This window comes from Mesocricetus auratus, unplaced genomic scaffold, assembly GCF_017639785.1.
Source record: "Mesocricetus auratus isolate SY011 unplaced genomic scaffold, BCM_Maur_2.0 Super-Scaffold_100048, whole genome shotgun sequence".
NCBI lineage: Eukaryota > Metazoa > Chordata > Mammalia > Rodentia > Cricetidae > Mesocricetus > Mesocricetus auratus.
In genome coordinates this window covers 5070636-5094574 of record NW_024429225.1, presented here as the reverse complement: position 1 = coordinate 5094574, position 23939 = coordinate 5070636, and the positions used below count along the sequence as shown (strand labels likewise).

General features: G+C 45.4%; 1 protein-coding gene across 6 annotated transcripts in view; it reads left to right on the top strand.

Moving 5' to 3' along the window:
- Positions 1 to 23939, top strand: part of Fermt2 (FERM domain containing kindlin 2) — a 66786-nt gene that overhangs the window by 24330 nt on the left and 18517 nt on the right. For all 6 annotated transcript variants that reach the window (XM_040735730.1, XM_013125047.3, XM_021222838.2 and 3 more), the window contains one exon: positions 20770 to 20904. In XM_040735730.1, coding sequence (XP_040591664.1) covers positions 20770 to 20904 — 135 coding nt within the window. The remainder of the gene's footprint in view (positions 1 to 20769; positions 20905 to 23939) is intronic.

Genomic DNA, 23939 nt, shown 5'->3' with positions numbered 1-23939 from the left:
GGTGTTTGTGTGGTGTGTGGTGTGTGGTGTGTGCATATGTGTGCTCCAGTTTCACAGGTGTAAAGGCGATAGGACTGTGTATGTTGGTTGTCTGTCCTACTTTTCTGCCCCATTTCCGAAGTGTAGGATTTGAGTTGGTGTCAGCGTGTCTGGCTTAGGCTTGAGTTTAGCAGTTTTTCCATGCTGTACCCACAGAACCATTTCCCAGTCCTATTTTTTCCTCTTCAGTCATTGCTGTTAGAAATGCTATTGACTTTTTTTTTGTAATCTATCTGATGTCAGCTGTCTTAAATCTTAATTTATATTTTCACTTTTAAGTCACACCTCTCATAACTTACCGTCCTTCTCATTTTGTCCCTTGTCTCCCCGTAATGAATTAGACTTTAGTTATGCTGAGTAACAACAGTAACGATATTGTTGGATTGTCCCTGATATCTTACATTGAGTTTACATTTTATTGTATTTGGGAACTTTTCACCTAGTCCTAACTCATGAAAACACAGAAAATGTAGTTCGATGGGGGTCAGGGAAGCCCATGTGGTATGCAGCCCAGTGGGGAGGTCCTGCATGTGCGGGTTGCCGTTAGAGCTCGTCAGGGTTTAACTTTGCTCGTGTTTCCTCGTTATCATCCGCGTGCTGTCACGAAACCTTACCCTGTGAGTGTCTTAGGCATCCATCGTTCCTCCCACACTCTCTTCTTGTGAGTGACGGCGAAGGTGGGGTGGTATTTAAGTTTTTATACTTAAATTTCTCCACCTTCCCCAGTACAGCTGTGCGCATGATTGTCTGCGTTGTGACGACTTTTACTACTGCTATTACCATGCCATTTTCAGCCCTGAGTATGTCTGGCTTGCTGGACCCGTGTTCTAGGATTCCTTACTTTAGATTTCTGGGAGGAGATGAGATGGCCCCAGCCCCAGAGGCCCCACAAGCTGTGTCTGGCACTGCCAGCTGGAGAATGAAAGTGGAGGATACCCACATTCAAGCCATAGATCCTCAGGCTTGGAGGGACCCAGAAGAGCTCAGACTTAAAGATGTGATAAAGGAGGCTGGAGAGATGGCTTAGTGATTAGGAGCACTGACTGCTCTTCCAGAGAACCTGGGTTCAATTCCCAGCTCCACGTGGCAGCTCACAACTGTCTGTAACTCCAGTATTTGACACCCTCACACAGACAGACATGTAAGCAAAACGCCAATGCAAAGAAATGTTTTTAAAAAAAGAAAGATGTAATCAAATCACTCTGGAGTTGAGGTTGGTTATAAAAAATGACCAAGGCAGAACTTAACCTTGAGTGATTCAGTAACTACTTGTTTAATTTATCTAGTAAGTAGTAATTGAAGATTGTTCTTCTTGTTAAAAAATATTCCATAAATGCCCTAAAATGTTATTGTGTGGGTTGAGAAGGAAATCGTGCGTGTTTGATCTGCAGTTGTTAAATCAGGTGGCAGACAGTGTGCCTGTTTACATTTGTATCATTAATGAGTGAAGCATGATTAGGCTTTTGTAGCCTTAAAAAAACTAAATACTTGAGATACATGAAAATTGTAGAACCCTAAATTCCCCTGTCTGTAAGTAAACTTGTATTAGCTCACAGCCAGGCTGCCCTGCCTAGTGTTGTCTGGCTGCTTTTGGATTAGAAGGCAGGGTTGGAAAGATCTGCACAGGGGGTGAAATACTTTCTGTCAACCTTGTGTAGGAAAAGCTTGCCAGTCCTGAGCTCACTTATTTGGAGACACTCTGTTCATCTTTCCACCACTGGACACCAAACACTGAAGTCACTTCGGAGCTACTCCCGAGAATGATTTTCTCCTGTTAGTCATTTAATATTCCAGCCCAGTAATTTTCCTCAAATTAAATGGATTCACTTAAGTGCTGGTCACTGAGGTTTCATTAGTTGAACTCTTCTGGCTCTCGATCACTGGAAGAAAAGTAGAACCGAAAGGAAGAAAAATGACATGGCCAGTGTTACCAAGTGTAGTTAACATCAGAGCCCGGAGTGTCCTGAAGGATGCCAGCTACCAGCAAGGTCAGCCGTATAAACCGACACCGAACTGAACAGGAAATTATCTAATTTTGCTGAACACTGACGGCCTTTCCAAGTTTTCTTTGTTTTTAAAATTGGTAAAAAATGATTTCTTTTGCAATTTAACTCTTACAAAAATTCCATATAATGACTAAATGAGAGCGGCTGGCTTGCCTCTTCCTTTTTTAAACGTTGTTGGCAGAGAGTGTCTTATCTAACCTGTACGCTGGCATGCCGGATTCACAAATGTGCACCCCGTTTGACAGTGCTCTGTGCTCACGGTGTGTGATGCTGGTGTTAAAGACTGGGTTCGGGTCTTCCCACTAGTGATAGTATTAGGCACATGCTAACGCATCCCGTTTTCCCTTCTGCCCTGGCCCTGGGGAGAAACCTGTATTTGGTAGAGACGCATGCATGATGACAATAGAGCAAGCAGGTTGGAAGGCTCCTGTAAAGATGAGAAGAGAAGGAAGGATCAGTCGGATCGTGGCTTTATACTCTATGCTTGTTTCTTTTTTAAAGATTATTTTTATTTTATGTATATTTTGTTTTGCTTACTGTAATAGATGGGTGTGAGCTGCCGTGTGGGTGCTGGGAATTGAACCCAGGTTCCCTGGAAGAGCGGTCGGTGCTCTTAACTGCTGAGTTATCTCCCCAGACCCTTATTGCTTATTTCTACCTGCAAAGAGTTTTGTTTGTTTTGTCTAAAAATTATTTAGTGCTTCGTGTTAACTTTATTTTCAAATTACTTTTTCTATATATTTTGTTCTTTATAAGTTTATCTTGGCTGTAAGTACTAGAAGTTCAAGCTCAGCTGTGTTCCAGGTTCACGTTTTCACATCTTGAGAAGTTACTGATTAGTTAACTGCCTCCAAGGACAGGCCCATCTCCCTTCTGATGTGGGCGTGGCCTCCTGCTTGTAAGGCCTTGCATTTAGTGAGGTTTCTGTTGCATCTTGGGGAGAGAGGGTTATTTCAGCTCACAGCTGTTAGGTCACACGCTGGCACGAAGGGGAGTCAGGGCTGGAGCTGGAGGCAGGAGCAGATTCCAGAGCCATAGAGGGAGGAGTGCTGCGTCAGGCTTCCTATGGCTCACCCCGCCTGCTTTCTTACAACGACGGGCACTGGCCAGGGTAGGCATCACCCACAGAGAACTTGGCCTGCCCACATCAACCATTAGTCAAGAAAATGCCCCCACAGACTTGCTTACAGGAGGTGTTTTCTCTCTTGGGGTTCCTTTCCCTAGACAACTCTAGCTTGCTTCAAGCTGATTTAAAAACCAATCAGGACAGATCCCCTTCAGGGTATTGAGCTGTCTCTCTGACTTGGCTGATAGGTGAAGCAGAAACATTCCAGAATCTTCCTCACATCTCATTGCCCACCTGTATCGTGTGGCCAGTCTTAGCTGCAAGAGAGACTAGAGAAACAAAGATATTAATGTTTGCAGTTTTCTTATATTAGAGACAAGCAGAGAAGAGGGCTGAGAAATGATTAGTGAATTCACCATAAGCAGGTCTGCCACTCGTCCTTGTCTTAAGTCTGTAATGAGCCAAACTGAGCAAAACAAAGATCAAATGATATTTTGAGTAAAGTGACTATATGAAAACTCTTTAAACTTCCTTCCTTCCCCTCCACACCCTCCTCCTCTTTCTCTGTGTCGTGTCTCCCCCCCCCCCCCCCATAACGTTTCTCTGTGCCCTGGCTGTTCTGGAACTTGCTTTGTAGACCAGGCTGGCCTCAAACTTACAGAGATCCGCCTGCCTCTGCCTCCCAAGTGCTGTAATTTCACTTAACTTTTAAGATTTAGTTTGTGTGTGGGTGTTTTATCTGCATGTATGTCTGTGTACCATGTGTGTATCTGGTGCCTGTGGAGGCCAGAAGAGGGCTTCAGATCCCCTGGAACTAGAATTATAGATGGTTCTGTGCTGCCACGTGGGTACCGGGAATACAACCCAGGTCCTCTGGAAAACTCAAGTGTTTTCAGCAGCTGAGCCATCTCTTACGCCCCTCACTTAGCTATCTGGTCAGTTTGAGGTATATAATCTTCCAAGTAAGATTGAGTGCATTTTGACAAATTTACAGCAGGGTGATAGGGCACGTTTCATCGTTTCCTCAATCCCCTTTGCTGTTCTGACCCCCCCAACCGCTGACCTATTTTCTGTGACGATAAGGGCTGCCTTTTCCCAAATGTCATTTAAGCAGAACTGTACGGTATGTAGCCTTCTATGGCTTTTCCCACTTAGCATAATGCTTCCTGCCCTCAGTGTATAATTTACCTGTGGTGGTTTGAATGGGAAGTGTTCCCCGCAGGCTCAGGCATTTGCACTTTGGTTCCCAGTTGGAGGCACTGTTTGGGAAGGTTTGGGTCACACAGTCTTGCTGGAGAAAGTATGTCACTGGAAACGGGGCTTTGAGATTATGTAACTCACCCTGCTTCCAGTTCACCGTGCCTGTTTTGTGCTTGTAGCAAAAGATATGATCGAGTAGCTTCCTAGTCCTGCTGCTTGTCGCCATGGTTTCTCATCATTATAGACTGCGTGGTTTTTCAAGACAGACTTTCTCTGTAGCTTTGGAGTCCATCCTGGAACTCTGTAGACCAGGCTGTCCTCGAACTCACAGTGATCCACCTGCTTCTGCCTCCTGAGCGCTGGGATTAAAAATGTGCACCACCACCGCCCGGCCATTATAGACTCTTACTCTTTGAGACCATAAGCCAAAATAAACTTCTTCAATTACTTGCTTTTGGCCATGCTATTTTATCACAGCAACAGAAAAGTAGTAATACACCACCAATCTAAGGGCATGTTGATAAAACAGCACAGTAGGTAAAGTCACTTGTCACCTAACCTGAAAAACTGGGTTCAATTTCTGGGACCCTTACTACGAAAGGAGAAAACTAATTCCTGCAAGTTGTTCTCTGTCCCCCATACACAACACCCACATATAACACATGCAAAATAAATAAAATGTAATAACAATTTTAAATAAAGATAGACCATTTGTAGTTCTTATACAAATTCTGGGTTGTAAAATGTGAAATTTAAAAGAGTGAAAATTTCCAGCTCCATTTGCAAACTGGAAATACTGTTTTGTGTTGTGACCAGCAGTACTTGAGCGTTCCAGCTGCCCTGTGGTGGTTTAAATATATTTTAATACATCTATTTGAATACAGTCACCAGGGAGTAGCACTATTTGAAAGGATTAGAAGGATTAAGAGGTGTGGCCTTGTTTAAGTAGGTATGGCCTTGTTGGAGGAAGAGTGTCACAGGGAGTGGATTTGAGGTTTCAAAAATGCATGCTAGGCCCAGGCATGCTTGCTCTCTCTCTCTGCTCATAGATCAATATGTAGCTCTCAGCTATAGCTCCAGTGCCTGTCTGTATGCCTCCATGATTCCTACCATGATGTTAATGAACCACATCTGAAACTATAAGCAATCTCCCAATTAAATGCTTTCTTTCATAAGCGCTGTCTTGGCCATGGTGTCTCTTTACAGCTGTAGAACCATGACTGAGACAGAAGTTGGTACCAGGGACTGGCATATTGTTGTGACAGGCCTGACCATGCTGTTTATTGGAGGAGTATGGAGGACCTTGAACTAAAAATGTAGTTGAACGCTTCGGTGGGCTTACTGGTCCACCCTAGTAAGAGCAAGGACAGTGGTGCTGAGAGCAGCGTCGGCCCAGCTCAAGTTTCAGAGGGGGATAATATTAGTAACTGGCCTAGAGACCATTCTTATGATATTTTGGCAAAGAATATGGCTGGTTTTTGTCCTTGTCCTAAAAATCTGCCTGAAGCGAAATTGAAGAGTTCTAGATTAATGATTTTGGCAGAGGAGATTGTGAAACAGCCCAGTATTGACTGTGCTATGTGGTTATTAGTGGCCACTGTTGTGAAGATCTGTAATGAAAAGGAGCAAGCTGAGCAAGGAAAGATGTAAAATGTACAGTTTGAGGAGAAAGGAACTCTAGGAGGTGTAATGAGCCAAGCCCAGTGCTCAGAGATAACAAGTTTAAAGAAAAGTCTGCTGCTAAATGGCTTAAAGGGAGTGGTGACCTCAGGCAAGACCCCACCCAGCTAAGCTTCCCAGTTGCAGAAAGGAATTAAAGAGAAGCTTAGACCAGGTCGGGAGCCACACACAACACAGCTGAGGCAAATGTAATTGAACAGGGAGCTAGGTTCCAGCCCCACCAGGCAGCGGAACTTGGCAGCTGCAGCCCCATGGTTCTGGCTTTGGAGTCCAGGGTACATTAAGGGGTTGTGGATTCTCCTTCTATGGGTAAGGAAGATTGCTGAGATCAGACATGTGTCCAGTGTCTGCATGGAGGCCTGTAGAGTCCATGTATAAAGTTGGGAAGGTGAAGCCTGGATTGCTGAGGTCAGACATGTGTCCAGTGTCTGCATGGAGGCCTGTAGACTCCATGTATAAAGCTGTGAAGGTGAAGCCTGGAGTTCACTGGAGACCCAAGATGTTGGAGATGCCAGATTTGTGGGACACCTGCCAAGGAAAGCTGCAGACCAGGTCTGTAACCAGCCCAAGAGAGTGAAGTGTGTTACGGTCAACAAACTGAAGAGGAACTGGTGATCTGAAGAGTGCTTTGACTTCAGACATGGGGTTGCAGAATTTAGAGTTTGCCCAGCGAGGCTCTGGACTTGACTTTGGTCCAGTATTTCCTCACTACGCCCCCTTTCTCCCATTTGGAATGGCAGTGATGGTGCTGTGTGTATTGGAAGAATGCACTATGCTCTTTGTTTTGTTTTGTTTTCTTTTTGGAGACAGGGTTTCTGTATGTAGCCATGGCTGTCCTAGAACTCATTCTGTAGCCCAGGCTGTGCTCATCTTAGAGATCCTCCTGCCTCTGCATCCTGAGTGCTGGGATTGAAGGTGTGCACCACCACTGCTTGGTTTGATATGCCTTTTGGTTTTATAGAGGATTACCGTTAAAGAGATTGCCTTGAAACTCAGAAGATAGTTGGGACTTTGAAACAGTGTTGAGACTTTAAGACTGGGGGCACTTCCTAAGGTGGATTGAATGCACTATGATGTGGCTACAAGCCTGTAGGGACTGGGAGGCGGGAAATGGTGCTTTGAATGAGAGAGGCCCCCATAGACTCATTTGAATGCGTAGTCACCAGGGAGTAGCACTATTTGAAAGGATTGGAAGGTGTAGCCTTTTTGGGGGAGATGTGTCACTGCGTTTTGAGGTTTCCAAAGCCCATGCGAGGCCCAGGCTATCTGTCTCACAGATCAGGAGGTGGCTCTCCAGCCAGCTGCGGCTCCAGCGTCTGCCGGTAGGTATGCCACCACGCTTCCTGTCGCAATGTAAGGGCCAGCCCTGAGACTAAGCAAGCTTCCGGTTCAGTGCCTTCTTTCCTTGGTCACCTTGGCCACAGTGTCTCTTCACGGCACCAGGAGTGACCGAGACGCCCAGGTCCTGTCCTCGTTAGATCAGAATCCAATGATTGGTAGCACCTTGGGGGCTGTCATGATTTGAACTGAGATGTTTCCCACAGCTCATGTTTTGAAGCTTGCTCCCCAGATTGCGATACTATTTTAAGAGGCTGTGGAACCTTTGGAGCCTCTTGGCAGCTGGAAGTAGGGCACTAGGACCAAGCCTGATTCCAGGGCCCTTTCTGCCACGTTCAAATAGATAGACCCACACAGGCTCCTGCCGCTATGCACCTTTCCCCACCCTGGAGGAGTGAAGCTGAGCAGGAGTAAGACTTTCTTTCTACAGCACACAGGGGACTGCAGGTGGGGTGTGTTTGAATTATTTGTCTTTCTCTTATAAGTGAGCCGTCTGGTTGAACTACAGGCATTCTTTGCATATTCCAGATGTAGAAACTGTTTCTCAGTGTGTGGCTAACTTTTTGTGAAGTGTTACTGAAATAGAAAAGCTTTAATGTATATGAAAAACAACTTGTGATCTCTGTTTTATCTTTCTATCCCCCTTCATTGCTTTTTATTAAAGGGTTTTAGTTGTCCTTTGTGGCTGTGTTGTGCCCAGATGCTGAACCCCAAAATCACCAAGAGACCCGTTCCGATGCAAAAGCAAAGAGTCTTTTATTGTTGTTGTTTAATGAGCTAACTGCATTAGCTCGGGCCCTGCATTGTTCATCGAGGCAGATGGCAGAAGAAAGACCCCCAGAAACCACAAGGTGGGGGAACTTATGGAGCAATGTGAGGCGTACGCAACAGTCTCAGGATTGGTGCGCTTCCAGGCTTGAACGACTTGCCCTGTGTTGATTGGTCAACTGGTTGTTATGGCCCATAGGCCCTCCCAGGGCGGTTGCTATGCTCTGCACATCACTGTTGTACACTTGTCCGTAAAGCACAGCCCCACCAGCTAACTTCTGATTGGTTCCTTGCCACGAAGAGGGCATCAGACCTAGTGACCAGGACAGGAACAGCAAGGTCATGCAAGCACATGTTAGCCTGTCATGGCTGCTAAACAGACCAGAAGAACTCCTGATATTGAAGTGACCAGCCCCCCCCCGTTTTAGCAGGTCCAGCCTGTTGTGGGCAGCATCATTCCCTAAGCTGAGCTCTAAACTACTGTAAAGAGTGAAGAAAGCTAGTTATAGGCAGGCAGCATGGGTGCATTCATTTCTCTTTGTATATGTAACAGGACCGGTTGCCTTGAGGTCCTGCCTGTGAGACATCTCTGCAATTACAGACTAACCTGGAAGTGTCACCCAAATAAACCCTTTCTTCTGTAAGTTGGTTTTGGTCAGGTTATTTTACCACAGCAGCAGAATTGAAAATGGCACAGGTGGGTTTTCACTTGTTCTTTACCTTTAAAAAATTTTTTTTTGGCTTTTGTTTTTGAAAAACACTATATAGCTGAAGAATTCCAGATTTTCCTCCCTCCAGTACTTGATGTCTGTAAGCTGTTTTCTGGTCACCATGATTTCAGAGAAGTCTGTCTTCCTCTACATGCTTTCCGTTTGCCTTTTAGTGGTGCATAAGTGTGCTTTATTTTCAATATTGTCTCTTGTTGCTGCTGTGCCCAAGTTGCATAGAGACCACCAGGAAGACAGACCCACTAAACTGAAAAAGCAAGGTTTCAATTGTTCATCCAACCATGACAGGGACTCTGTCCAGCAAGCTGACGCAGCAGCCTCCAGAGGGAGTCAAGTTCCCTGTTTACTGCTAGGTTTTAAAGACAGGATTACATCAGTAGGTACGGGTTGGTTTCTGTTTGGTTAATATTTGGGAACAATTAGGAGAATTTCTCAAAGGTATATTTTGGCATGGAATACCTGTGTACCAATTAGTTTCATTGGTCAGTGCTGAGAGGGAACATTGTGTGGTTTCTATGGCATTGTTTTGTTACTTGCAGGTGGCCTGTTGTACATAGATACCGCTGGTTTTCAGAACTATATCCTGGAGACTACAGGGGAGGTTTGGTCCCACCTGGAGTTTCTTTTGTGGCCAAACAGTTCCCAGGAACCAAGTATCTAGGAGGCTGGGCGTGGGGTCTGGAGTTTTGTGTTCAGTTTTGCCCCTAGGCTCTGGGAGGCCAGGGGATCTGGAGTTTCCTTGTGTCAGAGGCCTATGTATCTTTTCTGTAGCCTGTGGTGACTGCTAAAGCAGGGGCCTGAGTGAGGGTCTGCTCCCTTTATTTCTAAAATTGAAGCCTTTGAGTTTAGTTAACCCTTTCAGCTGCGTCTTGAGTTCATTGGCTCTTCACATCGGTGATGGTGCTACCCAGTGTACTTTCCATGGCACGTGTGTTTTCAGCACTGCAAGTTGGGCTTTACTGCTTTTATTTGAATCTTTCATTTTTTGTCTTCATTATGTTTTCATTTCTCCTTTTAAACATATGGACTCTACATAGGACAGCTCCTAATGTTCGTTTGGGTAATTTCTGCTTTCCTTCCTGGCTGATGCTTTGTTTGAGTTCATTTTTTTCTGCTTCCCTTCCTGTCTCCTCCCCCTTTCCTTCGCTCATGGTTATGGATTGTATGTCTTTATGACATAATACTTGCTTGTGTATGACGCTTTATTAATTTAATGTGGTTGGTAGCTGGATCCCCCCAATTCCTTTAAATGATGCAGCCTTTTTTCTGCTCACCAGTAAGATTGTAAGGAAATTGGTTGTTTTTTGTTTTGTTTTGTCTTTTAGGTTTTTTTTTAGGGTAGTTATGGAACCAGTTTAGCCTAACCCCTAAGGTGTTGTCTTTTGAGAATTCTTTCACTCTTCCTGGTAGCAACACGGTTTCAGTTATGGATCCTTTCCTGTTTCCTAGTTTTGAGTGGCTTCTGCTCACAGAAATGGGTCACAATTCAGCCAGGCACCAGGAAACATCCCTGAGACCTTAGGCCACCGCTCTGTAAATAGAGGGCTTCAGGCCAGTTTGACCTCCCTGACCTCCATCTCCAGTGTCTCAGCTCAGCAAGAGCCAGCTTTCCCTGCAAGATCATTTCTCCCATCGACATTTAAAACTGAACATATTCGTGGCTGCATTAAGATCACTGGCTGCTGCTTTTCCAGAGGTCTTGAGTTCAATTCCCAGCAACCACATGGTGGCTCACAACCATCTTTAGTGAGATCCGATGCCCTCTTCTGGCATAAAGTTGTATATGCAGATAAAGCTCTCATGCATAATACTGAACATGCTTGTGGTATTCCCTTCCAGATCCAGTCTTCTCATCCCCCCTTTCATTACCCCCACCCCGAAAGTAGAAGGCTCCATCTACCACCCAGATGTGTATGCCAGGGACAGAGCGGTCACCCTTAGCACTGCTAATCTTGTCACGTGGTGGACCTTAGACTCCCCACAAACGTCTCGAGGCGTGCCTGAGGGATTATCTAGAGTAACTGGGGTGGGAAAAGCCACCCTAACTGTGGACAGTCCCATTCCGTAGGCCGAGGGCCTGGACTAAGCAAATAGGAGGAATGGGGGCAGCTTTGAGCATCCACTCCTCTCGCTCCGTGACTGCGCCTACAGCGCGACTCGTTGCTTCATGCTCCTACTGCCACGCCTTTCTGTCATGGTGAACCACGTCCTCAAACCATGAGCCAAAACAAACCGTTCCTTTCTTGCTTCTGTGAAGCATTTTGTTGCAGAATTAGAAAATGACTCATCACATGTAGATACTGACCTTGCCTCCTCCAGATGTGTGTGAATCTTTCCACGTCATCTGTGCTGCACTGACAACGCATTTGCCACTGTCTCCTCATGGCTATTCCAAGCAGCCTCTTGAATGTTCTTCTTTGACCATTCTTGTTCCTTCTGGTACCCTCCTTAAGCAGAAACATTGAAGTTGTTTTCTTAAGGAGTTGGAGAGATGACTCAGTGGTTGAGAATGCTCACTGCTCTTACAGAGGACCTGGGTTTGATTTCCAGCGTCCACATTAGGTGCGTCACACCCGACTGTAATTGCAGTTCCAGGGGTTGGTCACCTGCTTGCCCCTGCAGGCGTGTACATATAAACTCATGCAACACATACGTGTACATGTACACTCAAATTGAAATGTCTTCTGTCATGTTTGATCCCTACATCGTCTTCCTTGGTGTCCCTCGGGTGGAAAAATAAAAGAGCATCTATGAAGTAAGGGAAGGGTGAGTAGGATAAATAATTTAAAAATGTTAATTTGAAACTGACTTTATTCTGCCTTTTAATAATTACTGGATTGAGAGTTATTTTACCCCCTGGGTTTGGAAGTCACTGTTCAGTTGTCTGGTGGGTTCCGTGTTGTGACTAAGTCTTGGTAATGCTGTAAAGGTTTATTTTCATCTCTTTGTGGATGGCTTTCTCTGGATACCTGTGAGGTCTTTTCTCCTCTGTGAAGCTTCACAGCAGTGTCCCTGGTTGTCCCGGGTTCGGGATTCATTTCCATCTGTTGTTCTGGAGAGTCCTGCCCGTGGCCTGCTTCCTGTGTGAAATGTTACCGCTTCCTTTCTCTCTCTCTCTCTGTTTCCTCGTTTGTCTTCAGTGCTGCCCAGTGTTCGTGGGTTGACCCTCTCACCGACTGCATCTCTTCTGTCGGGTTTTTTCACTCTGGCCCCACATCCTCACTTGCAGTGTTTGGAATCTCCCGTGTATTTGTTGCACAGACGACGATCAGTAGAGTTAAGTGTTGGCTGGTAATGCAGGTGAACTTGAGCAGAACAGTGAGGGTATGTAGACAGCCCTGTTGATATCTAAAACTTGTTAGTTGCTGGTCCTTTGGCATCCTGTCCGTCTCACAGATAGGCGACTTCCTCGCGTTCTTAGCCTATGAACTGAGGTGGTTCTACCTTGTACTCAGTATCGTGCTTCCCCTGTGTCACTATTTGTGCATGCTAACACGAGCTCTACTACTGAACTATGGCTCTGACACTCTTGTTTGAAACCGTTAGAGTTTCATTGCCACTGTAAAGAAGTATCATAAATTTAGCAGTTCAAGCAGACAAACAGCAAAGCCTTACCTGTGGAACTTTGGGAAGAACATACAGGGAGTGCTGAGCACTGAGCACTAAGGAGGGAGGTCCCCGAGCACATAGTTTAGTATTTTAACTCGACAGGCAGTTTGCATTGGCCCAGATGGTTAAGAGCTGCTTGTCTGCTTATGACAGACTGAAGTTAGTTAATAGTATTTCTTGCTGTTGCTTTAGTTACATTCATAGCTGACTCATGAGCTGGACAGGAAATGACTTAGGGACAAAAATCTCAATGTATGAACTGTGCAGTACAGAAATTCTCGGGACCCAGGAAACATTCCAGAAACACTTGAAGAGTTCAAACGACATGCTTGTTTTCCCTTGCCAGCTGGACAGTCAGACGGAGAGCTAGTGGAAGTGTGTCACAGCTCTAAGGGGAAACAACCATGGAGAGAGAGAGACACAGAGAGAGACAGAGACCACCCTGCCCCAGTACTGAAGCATGGTAGAGGCTTGAGGTTTTTGTTTAAAGGATGTATTTATTATTTGAATTATGTATATCGTCTCTCTGTTTGGGGGTATGTGCACATGAGTACAGGCTCCCTCAGAGGCCTGAGAAGTCAGATCCTCCTGAAGCTGGAGTTAAGGGTGATTGTGAGCTGCCTGTGGGTGCCGGGAACTAAACGTGGGTCCTTGGCAAGAGCAGTGCATGATCTTGACTGCTGAACCATCTCTCCAGCCCAGCTTGAACTTTCTTCTCTCCCCAGACATGGCAGTGGTGGCCCTTAAAACCAAGGGTGCACTGAGAATTAAAGAGCAGGTCATAAACCTTTATGTGTGTTAAAGTCGCCATGACAACTGTGACCCGCAGAGAGAAACAGCGTAAAGGGAGGGAAGGTTGGATGGACATCAGTTTTATCAGTTTTAGAAGCATCGACCCACCGGGTCAGGGAGCGCATGGTGGAGCGGAGTGGATCACATCTCGAGCACCAGGAAGCAGAGAGCGCCTGTGCGGTGGACTTCTTTGTGTCTTCTCATCCCATTCAGGCCCCCAGGCTATGGGGCGGTGCCATCCACTTCTGGGCAGCTGTCTTCTCCTTAGTTAATCATCCCCAGCAATGGCCTCACATACATACCCAGAGCACTACTTGACCTGTGTCGTACAGTTTTCTCTGCTGTGAAGAGACACACCATGACCATGGCAAATCTTATAAAGGAAAATATTTAATTGGGGTGGCATGCTTATGGTTTCAGAGGTTCAGTCTGTTGTTATCATGGGGGGGGGGAGTATGCAGGCCATACAGGCAGACATCTTAATCAGGAGACAATAGGACACCAGGTGAAGCTTAAGCAAAAGAGACCTCAAAGCCCACCTCCACAGTGACACACTTCCTCCAACATAGCCACACCTCCTAACAGTGCCACTTCCCTTTTCTTTACCTGCCGCCACAGACTTCACATGTCCATGCTGTCTAGCCAGTGAAAGTGACAATCAAGAGTGACCACCATATAAAGTCTCAGATGTTAAATTTGTTCCTTCAGCAAGTTTGGGGGCTGTGGATATAGCTCGGCAGTGGAAAGCTCTTGCTGCACCAGCAGGGGGAGGGTGTAGAGTTTTGGATCTACAGAACCCATCTGCATTCTGGGTTGGCCTGGTGACTGTCTTTTACAAGACCGGGCAGGCAGAGACCAGGGGTCTGAAGCAAACTGGCTAGCGAGACTAGCCATATGTATGCGTTCTGATGTAGAGACTCCTTCAGTAAGTAAGGGAGATAAATGGTGGAAGGAGATCCCCAACACCAGCGTAGGACTCCACATGCATGTGTACACACTGTGCATGCCCACACACACATGAGAACACATATGCACATGGCACATTCATATGAAAAAAGGAAAGGTAGGCTGGGAAATGGTGATGATCAGAAGTTTATCTGAAATACTGTGGGTATGTAGACATACCCAGTCATAGAAATGATGCATCCAATACACAAGCCACATGTGAGGGTGAGTTACTGCTACATGTTGAGTGTATAAGAATGAAGAGCCAGCCGTGGTGGTGCACACCTTTAATCAAAGCACTTGGAGACAGAGGCAGGCAGCTCGCTGTGGGTTCAAGGCTAACCTGGTCCACACAGTGAGTTCCAGTCTAGCCAAGGCTACATAGTGAGGGAGACACTTTCTCAAAAGAAAAGAAACCCTTGCTATTTAGTTATGTAACTGAACTATGCTGTATTCTTTTCATTGGTATCACTATTCGTATTGGGCTTCATATGACATTTTCCTACATAGGTTATTGTACTTGGCGCAGATTCCACCCCATTGCTGGCTCTTGTTTTTCTACCCCCAATAGCCTCTTCCTTCTATTTTTATGAAATATTGTATTTATATATCACACTTTCTTTATCCATTCACCTGCTGACTATATAGGCCAGTTCCAAATCTCAGCCGCAGTGAATAGCATAGCAATAAACATAGATGTCCAGGCACCCCTGTGGGATGCTGACTTACTAAAAGACCCCGTGAGTCTATACGCAGGTCTGCTACAGCTGGATCACATGGTAGCACTATTTTCAGTTTTTAGAGAAGCACCAAACAGATCTCCTTAGTGACTGCGTGAGTTCACACTCACCGGTAGTAATAAGGGTTCCTCTTTTTTTCCATTATTTTTTTTATTTTGTGGACATCAGTGTTTCCCTGCATGTATGTCTGTGTACCGTGTCTGTCTGGTACCCAAGGAAGGAAGAGAGGGTTTAGATCCCCTAGGACTGGAGTTATATAGGCAGTTATGAACTGTCATGCCCATGCCGGTGCTGGGAATTGAACCTGGGCCCTTTGGAAGAGCAGCCAGTACTCTCTGGTTGCTCAGCCATCTCTCCAGCCCCACACTGGTTTTCTTGAATGATAGCCATTCTCACTAGGATGAGATGGGAGTTTTGATGTAAGGAAGGGTTTTGTTTTGTTTTGTGTAGACCAGACAGACCTTGAACTCATAGAGATCCATCTGCATCTGCCTCCTGAATGTTGGGACTAAAAGTGTGTGCCATCATTGCCCAGGCTTTAATGTAGTTTTTGTTTGCATTTCTTTAATCATTAGTGATATTAAGTTTTTTAAGTATTTATTGGCTCTATATTTCTCCTTTAGAATTTTTTAATCTTTATTTTATGTGTATGTGTTGCTTTTGTGTATGTCTATGTGAGCAGTGCTCATGGAGATCAGGAGAGGACAGTGGATCCTCTGGGACTGGAGTTAAATGCAGCTGGGAGCTGTCATGTGGGTGCTGGGAATCAAACCCAGGTCCTCTGGAAAAGCAGCCAGCCAGTGTTTTGTTTTGTTTTTTTTTTGGTTTTTTGTTTTTTTTTGGTTTTACGAGACAGGGTTTCTCTGTATTGTTTTGGAGGCTGTCGGTCCAGCCTGGCCTCGAACTCACAGAGATCCACCTGCCTCTACCTCCCGAGTGCTGGGATTAAAGGCGTGCACCACCACCGCCCGGCATCAGCAGCCAGTGTTCTTAACCACAGAGCAACCTCCCCAGCCCTCTCTCTATTTCTTCTATGGAATTCATTTGCCCATTTTTGATTGGATGATTTAAGGGAGGCATTTAATGCTTGAGTTTTTTAAATATTCTAAATACTAAGCCCCTGTCAGATGAGATATTCAAAGACCCAGACCTAGAGAATGGTGCTGCCCACAGAAGGCTGTGTCTTAGACAGTTCCCCACAGACGTGTCCATAGGCCAGCTTGATACAGACGGTCATTCACTGAGACTCTTCCCAGGTTGTTCTAAAGAGACAAAAAAGAAAAAAAAGCCATCCTAAGAGAAACCAGAGCAATTTTAGGTTGTGTCAAGTTGCCAGTTACGAGTTGCTGTCATACCTGCCATCGTCCAGCCCTTGGAAGGCACTGGATTCAGGAGGACCTGGAGCTGAAAGTCATCCTCAGCTAGGCAGAGTTAAAAGCCAGATTAAGAAATAAGATCGTGCCTTCTCCACTTTTGCCTTAAAACTGGCACGGCCTCGAGTAGTAATCCCATAGTTCACAAAAATGAATTGCAAAGGAAATGTGTATGGAAAAAGATTAGCATAGGCATTACAATGACATCAGTATGAGAAGAAATGGTCATTATATTTACACAGAGTACTATATAGGTGTTAAAATTATTATCTGCACAGTTGTGCTTCAATAAGAAAATGTTTAAAGGGAGGCAGAGGCAGGTGGATCCCTATGTTCAAGGCCAGCTTGATCTACATAGTGAGTTCTGTGACAGTCAAGGTGCATAGCAAGATCTTGTCTAAAAAAAAAAAGGAAGAATATAAATAATTCATACATTTTTTTCTATTTTCAATCTTTATCACAGCTATATTTCTTTTATAACTAGAAGAAAACATTACATGAGGTGATCCTGCCACACCACCTGTGGTTTCCCTTCCCAAGATTGCATTTACCAGTGGTCAGACACAGTTCTCTAGTGTCTAATAGAAAATTCCAGAAGTTGACAGCCAAAAGCTTTGTATCCTTCTGCGCAGTGTAGTTAAGTCTCATCTTGCCTCACTGGTGGTGAATCACCAGTGTATCTGCTGTATATTCACTGCCCTGCCCCTAGTCACCCAGGAGCCATCAAGGTTCCTGCTCAGTAGTCACAGGTCGTATTTAACCTTTATTTTAGTGGTCTCAGAGTGCAAGAGACACGATGCTGGAAATTTGGGTCGGCAAAGAAGCCTGAAAAGTGCCTTTGAAGAACTGTCTAAGATACCATAGGAAGAACAAACACAGATATTGGTAACACCGTATTTATGCACCGTTTGTTTGTCAGAGTCTATGTAGTAATTGTTGTTTCGCTACTGGTTGCCATGTAGTTTCTTACTGTGCCTTATTTAGAGGTACACACAGATCTTACCAGAAACATTTATAGTCACTGTAGAGTCTGATACCGTCTGCAATTGCAGGTATCCATTGGAGTTGCGGAATGCGTGGCTCATAGACAAAGGGACAGTTGCAAAATATATAAGACAAAATAGTCCTTGTCCCTTAATTTTTATAGCAGTTGATAGAGAAGCCCAGACCCTTGAGGGCCGTGTAGCTTCCCTGAATTCCAGGAAACATGGATCTGGGGTTGCGTTCAGGTAATCTGGCTGTGTGTTTCTAACTGTAAATTGTGTCTCCCAGGCTGGAGAGATGCTCAGGTTGAGCACTGACTGCTCTCCTGCTTCGGCGTGTTTCCGGCTTCTCTCAGATTTTCCTCTTGGTAGTGCTCAGCTGCTCTCCCCCTGTCGCTGAGATTTGTTGGCATTCTGTGGGATTTTATTGGTGGAATCATAGATTTTAATCATGAATTTTCTCCTTTCAAATTAGCTTCTTCCCACATAATTCGATTCATTCACTTTATTCTATGTGTCAATAGGTTGCTTCTTTCTGCTGATGAATGGATTCCATTGTGTGAGCATGGTTTCCACTGATCCGCAAGTTCCACATTTTTTGCTAACCCCCTTGAGTTACTCCCAGTTGGGTTTTATGAACACAGTGCTGTGAATGTTCCTCTCACTTTCGGGGCTAAATAGAATAATATCCAATTCTGTGTTAGCTGCATGTTTAAACTATCAAGAAACTGAAGAGCCGTCCCCACATCTTCTCTCATTTCCCATTCCAGCTGGATGGGTCTGAGAGCTGCAGACGGGATGGCCCTCTCCTCGTGTCATCCTTCCCACCCTGTGTATTGTTGAAGGTGCTTTGCTCTGATGGGTATAGTGCTACCTCGTCACAGTTTAATTCACATGTCTTTGATGGATGGTGATTCATTATCTTTTCACGTACTTCTGGGCCGTTCATTGATGAAGAGCTTTGTCGCACTCGCTGAGCAGCCTGCATCCGAGAATGTAGCGAGGTGGTCAGGATAGATAACACAGAGACCGGTCGGTTGCTTTGAGAAAACTTTATGCTCCCCAAGTCAGCTTAGGAGAACTCCCCAAGAAAAAAAACGCTTCCCTTTTTAAGGACTTCTGCCATCCATACACACACAATTCTCCAACCGAGCTCTCAGACACCTCTCACAGCTCTCCCAGACTTCTCACCCTCCTAGCTGGTTGTTAAAATCTCCGGCACCAGAATTGGGGAGAAACAGCAGGGAGCAGGAAGAAGCATCTAGCCGTAGGGGGGATCAAAATCATGGTGTTTCAGTGAGCGAGCCCTTTTGGGAGCCCTAACAAGAGCTTTATAGCACTGAATTGTTTTCAGTAAACATTATTTCGCAGCTGCCTGCTCCCAGGCTGATGGAGGGGTGGGTTTGCAGCCAAGGTCTGTGATCCCCACAGAGCTTGTCCCAGTCGTTAGCCCAGTGGCCTTGTTCTGGAATTGCTTATATTCTTCACATATTTTGAATACAAGTCTTACATATGTGCTTGAAAATATTTTATGCCAATGTATTGCTTCTCTTCATTTTCTGAACAGTACCTTTCAAAGAACAGGTTGGTTAATTTTTTAAAATTCATTTATTTTTATTTTATTTGTACGTGTTTTGCCTGTGCGTTTATCTGTGTACCAAATGCATGCAGTCCCCTCAGAGGCCAGGAGAAGATATTAAATAAATCCCCTGGAGCCATAACTACAGAGGAGGATCTTTGCGTTTTTATTTCATGCCTGCCTGCATGTGTGTATATGTCTCACATGTGTGCCAGTGCTAGCAGAGACCACAAGAGGGCACCAGATCTCCTGGAACTAGAGTTACAGGTCAATGTGAGCCACCTGGTATGGGCACTGGATCTTCTGTGAGAACAGTAAGATCTCTTAACTGCTGAGCCATTTCTCCAGCTCCAAAGGCAGTATGTGGGGCGGGGGTGGGGGAGGTATGTATCTGCATTAGTTACTTTTCTGCGGCTGTGACAAAATACCATGACCAAAAGCACCTGACAGGTGACGGCATTTATTCTGGCTATGGTTCCAGAGGGATGAGTCCATCGTTCGGGGAGGCGTGGCAGCAGGAGCAGGCCTGGTGGGTGGTTGGGTCTGGAAGCTGACTGATGGCATCTTTACACACATGTGAAGCAGAGGGGGCACTTGAGGTGGGGCAATGCTGTAAACCCTCAGAGCCCTCTGTGAGCACCACCTCCAAGTGTGCAGTCCTTCGTCAAGGCTCCACAGCATGGAGGGCCCACAGCCTCCACCAGCGGCTCCAGCTGGGACTCGGGTGTTCAAAAATGTGATGTTGTCGAGCATTCAGAGTCCACCACCCGTCTTAGGCAATCTGTGTAGCTCTCCACAGTTGAGGGCTTCTGGTATGAATTTGGGTGGGGGCTCAGTTTTCTTTAAGGGGCTGGCTACCAGGAGTTTGACCATGCCTGGGCAACACAAGTTGGACTTGGTTTTTTTGGTTTGTTTGGTGGTTTCTGTGGTGGGTGGGTTACAAGGATGGGGTGTGTGGACCTGGGTGGACTGGGAAGTAAGTGTGACTTGGAGTGCATGCTATGAAATTCTCAAAAAGTCAATAAAACACTGTATTGTGGAAAAAAAATAAGGTAGACAACCATTGAGGAAGATACCTGATGTTAACTGACCACTGGTCTTCACGCATGCACTCACGGGTGTTTGAGCACACACAGTTTTCAACCTGCTTATCAACTATGGGGGGAGTTGGCTGAGGTCCCACTGATTTGGGAGGAGGGATAATGTTGAGTCTTGCAATTCTGGAACATGGTATATACTGTATCTGATTCCAGCTTGAGTCAGGGAAAATGGCCCACGATAAAAGCACTGGCCTGTCTTCAGAGAACTAGGGTTAATTCCCAGCACCCATAAGGTAACTTACCCATAAACAGTGCACAGACATACATGCAGGCAAAATACCGTCCACATAAAGTTAAAAGAAAATGCCTGTTTATTAAATGTAATCATTGCAGATGCTTCATGTACCACGTGTACCTTATGACATAGAGAATGGTCAATACCAAATAATATAAATTCTTAGATGAAAATTATATGAATAAAATTTCTAGGATTTTCTTTCTGGTTTTGAAAAGTGGTTTTTAGACATGACCTGGCACTTGCTATGGAAACCAAACTGGCCTTGAAGTTACTTAATGCACCTTCCTGAGATTAAAGGCAGGTGGGCAAGTGCTTTGGGTTTTTTGTTTTGTGTTTTTGGGGTTTTTTTGTTGTTGTTGTTGTTTCTCCAGTCCTGGAATGGATCCCAGGGCCTTGTGTGTGCTAGCCAAACATTCTCTTGCTGTAGTTTTGGGGATTTTTAGCATCTCGTCTATCACTCTTTCATGTGGTGTCGATGTTGGGCAGAACACTGACATCCACATACGCAGAAGGAAATTGCAAATTCACGTCTCAGTAGACTAAGTAACTGTGCTAACTCATTTCACTTAATCCATTCCTTAACAGATATAAGACACCCTGAAGAACTTTCTCTCTTAAAAAAACCCAGAGATCCCACTAAGAAAAAAAAGGAAAAGCTAGATGACCAGTCTGAAGATGAAGCGCTTGAATTGGAAGGACCGCTTATCACTCCTGGATCAGGTGAGACCCCGATCAGGGTCCTCATGCCCTGCATGGTATCTGTGTTGTTAGGGGTGTGTGGGGCATATAGGTCCGGAGGGTGACCCAGTCCTCCTCACCCTCTCTTCTGAGTCATACCAGTGTCTTGTAGGGCCTCTCGTGTGCTGGTCATCAATGTTAGTAACTGAGTCGGTGAAGAAGAAACCTAGTTCTTTGCTTGGGCCCGGAAAGGATAGTGCCAAAGTTGGATTTAGTTCTTTAGTTTGCAGAAATTGAAAGCTTTTTGGTAGGTAGACTGTGTGTGTGTGGGGGGAAATCACTATTTTGTTGATACATTAGTACCTAAAACTTTAATTACTTAAGACCTTTTCTGAGGTGTGTATATCCTGGTCTCTTTGCATCCCTACCTTTTTCTTTAGAAGTCATTCTTTGGAGATGCTATCTCCCAATCCCACCCATTCCTCCCCAAGCTAAACTGGGTATTCTCCTATCTTTAGACTTTTGTGTTTAATATGCTGAGGTGTGCCTCCTAATAATTGTGTGTTCCCTGCACAAAGGGTGTGTTATAGAACAATTGGCTTCTGAATTATTTACAAAGAAAAGATTTTAGAAAGATTGTTTAGTTTACTTCTAATCATTTTGGAGGAGGAAATGGGTGGTAACTTACACACAGTAAAAGAGACTAGTTGTGACATAAGTTTTCACTTTGAGATTTTTTATGTAATTTTATGTGTGTGGGTGTTGTGCCTGCATGCATGTTTGCACACACCATGTGTGTGTAGGGCTCACAGAGGCCAGAAGAGGGTGTCAGAGCCGCTGGCACTGGAGTTAGAAACAGTTGCAAGCTGCCATGTGTGCGACCAGTCTTACCCACTGAGCCGTCTCTGGCACATTCAGGAACCCTTTAGGAGAGGAAAGCCAGAGTTGCACTGGAAGATTGCTACATTGAAGGCCCTTCCTAGAGCAACTTGTTTTCCTCTAGCCTCGGCTCTGACGTTGTTACTGTTTACCGCTAGCCTCGGCTCTGACCAATAGGTAGCATGAGAAACACAAACTGAATCAGGTGCCTGGAATCAGACACCCAGGAAAGGGAAAGCCAAGGTTTGTCAGGTCCGCCCTCCAGCTCTGACCATCTTGCCATAAGCCTCTGACCCCCTTACTGAGTGCACAAAGGCCCTAAATTTAGCAGTGTTCCAGTAGCCAAAGGCCAGAATCTAGCTTTCACTGATTACTTTTTAAACTTTGATTACTTTAAAGAGAAAGAAATACATTTCAATTCCCGAAGGGATCCATTCTGTATATTGTGTGTATCGATCAGAACAGTTTGAGGTCGCCCACATTCGAAACTGCAACATGGAGGATCTTGTCAGTCTCGGGCACTAGAGTCTGGGAAGCTGAGTGAGCTTTGTAGCCCACCAGCCAATCAGTGGTGACTACAAGTGTGCAAGAATTCTAAGACACACAGTTGTTTCAGTTATCCAGAGGTGGCTAGAAATAGCTTCTGAGTACGAGAAAGACAGAAAACCCTGTTTACATAGATACCAGCAGAGTCGGAAGCATTAGGTAATGCTGTTGTAGTTTTTTAGGCTCTTTTTTCCCTGCTGCCCCCTGCGCTCTCTCTCTCTCTCTCTCTCTCTCTCTCTCTCTCTCTCTCTCTCTCTCTCTCTCTCTCTCTCTCTCTCTCTCTCTCTCTCACACACACACACACACACACACACACGTGAATCAGTCTAGAAGAGAAACCGAGTTCACGCCTTTAGTCCTAGCACTGGAGAAGTATGTAAGAGGGAGCGGGGTCTTGGATTCAGGCTTTCAGTTCAGTCACGGGGAAGACAGGATCTCCATTTCAGCCTTGGGAGAGCTAAGAGCTACTGACTGGCTGCTTTGCTTGCCTGGTCTTCAGGCAAGCTTTACTCACGCAGGGACAGTGTCTCAGCACAAAGGCTAACGTGTGCCACATGTGGTTCTTCAGTCTGATGACTTTTTTTTCACTGACCAATACTTTGACGCTTTCTCTGCAGCAAGCAGAGTTCTCCCAAGTCCTTTTAAATGCTCTCAGAAGCTGCTTCTGTAAAACCGTCTGTCTGTTCTCTACTGAATGGTATTACCTTGCCACATAAACCGCAGACGCTGCTTCCCGTCAGTCACGTGTAACAGCCTCTTCATTCCCTCCTCCCAGTGTTGAACTAACTCTGTATCCATCTTTTTACCATTTGACAGCAAGCAGTGTCTCAGGGTTACTCAGGTCCCCATTTCCTTGACGGGTGCTATCAACACTGGGATGCTAGAATGCTATTTCTTATGTAAGCCTTTTATCTCTCTTTTTTTTTTTTTTCTGGTTTTTACGAGACAGGGTTTCTCTGTATTGTTTTGGAGGCTGTCGGTCCAACCTGGCCTCGAACTCACAGAGATCCGCCTGCCTCTGCCTCCCAAGTGCTGGGATTAAAGGCGTGCGCCACCACCACCTGGCCCTTTATCTCTTCTTACTCTGTTGATGTTTCACTTGCCTAGAGGACGCTGTGCATTCGTATTTCAGTCTTTGGAGACACTGTCCTTATGTTAGAGTCTCACCTGCACACAACCATCTTGCTTGTGGTCGTTTACTGTGTTCTAATACAGCGGCCCTCCTCAGAGCCACGTGACACTATTTATCTGCAGCGAATTGTGTGTCGTGGCCCAGCACATCGTGCTCTTTGGACGGGTTTCCTTTTGAACTATTTCTGTTTAGTTTTCAAGTATTCCTCCATAATTTGTCGCTGACTAAATCTGTTACTTCATCTTACTCTGTTTGACTTCTGCCTGAAATAGATATAAAAGCAGGCAAATAGGAAAACAAGTTAGGGTTAGCCTTTGAGCTGGCCCTGAAGGAATTTCAACTATGCATGCCCTCTGACCCAGAAGTGCAGCTAGAGTTGGGAAATAAGCAGAAAACGACTGAAGCTTTGCTGGCCTGGCCACCAGGAGTCTACGCGGTCAGGCACACACGGGTTGGGGATGGTTTGAGTTGCGCCGCGTGAAGGCGGTGAGAAAGCGGCCGAGACCGGCTGATTCCCGGC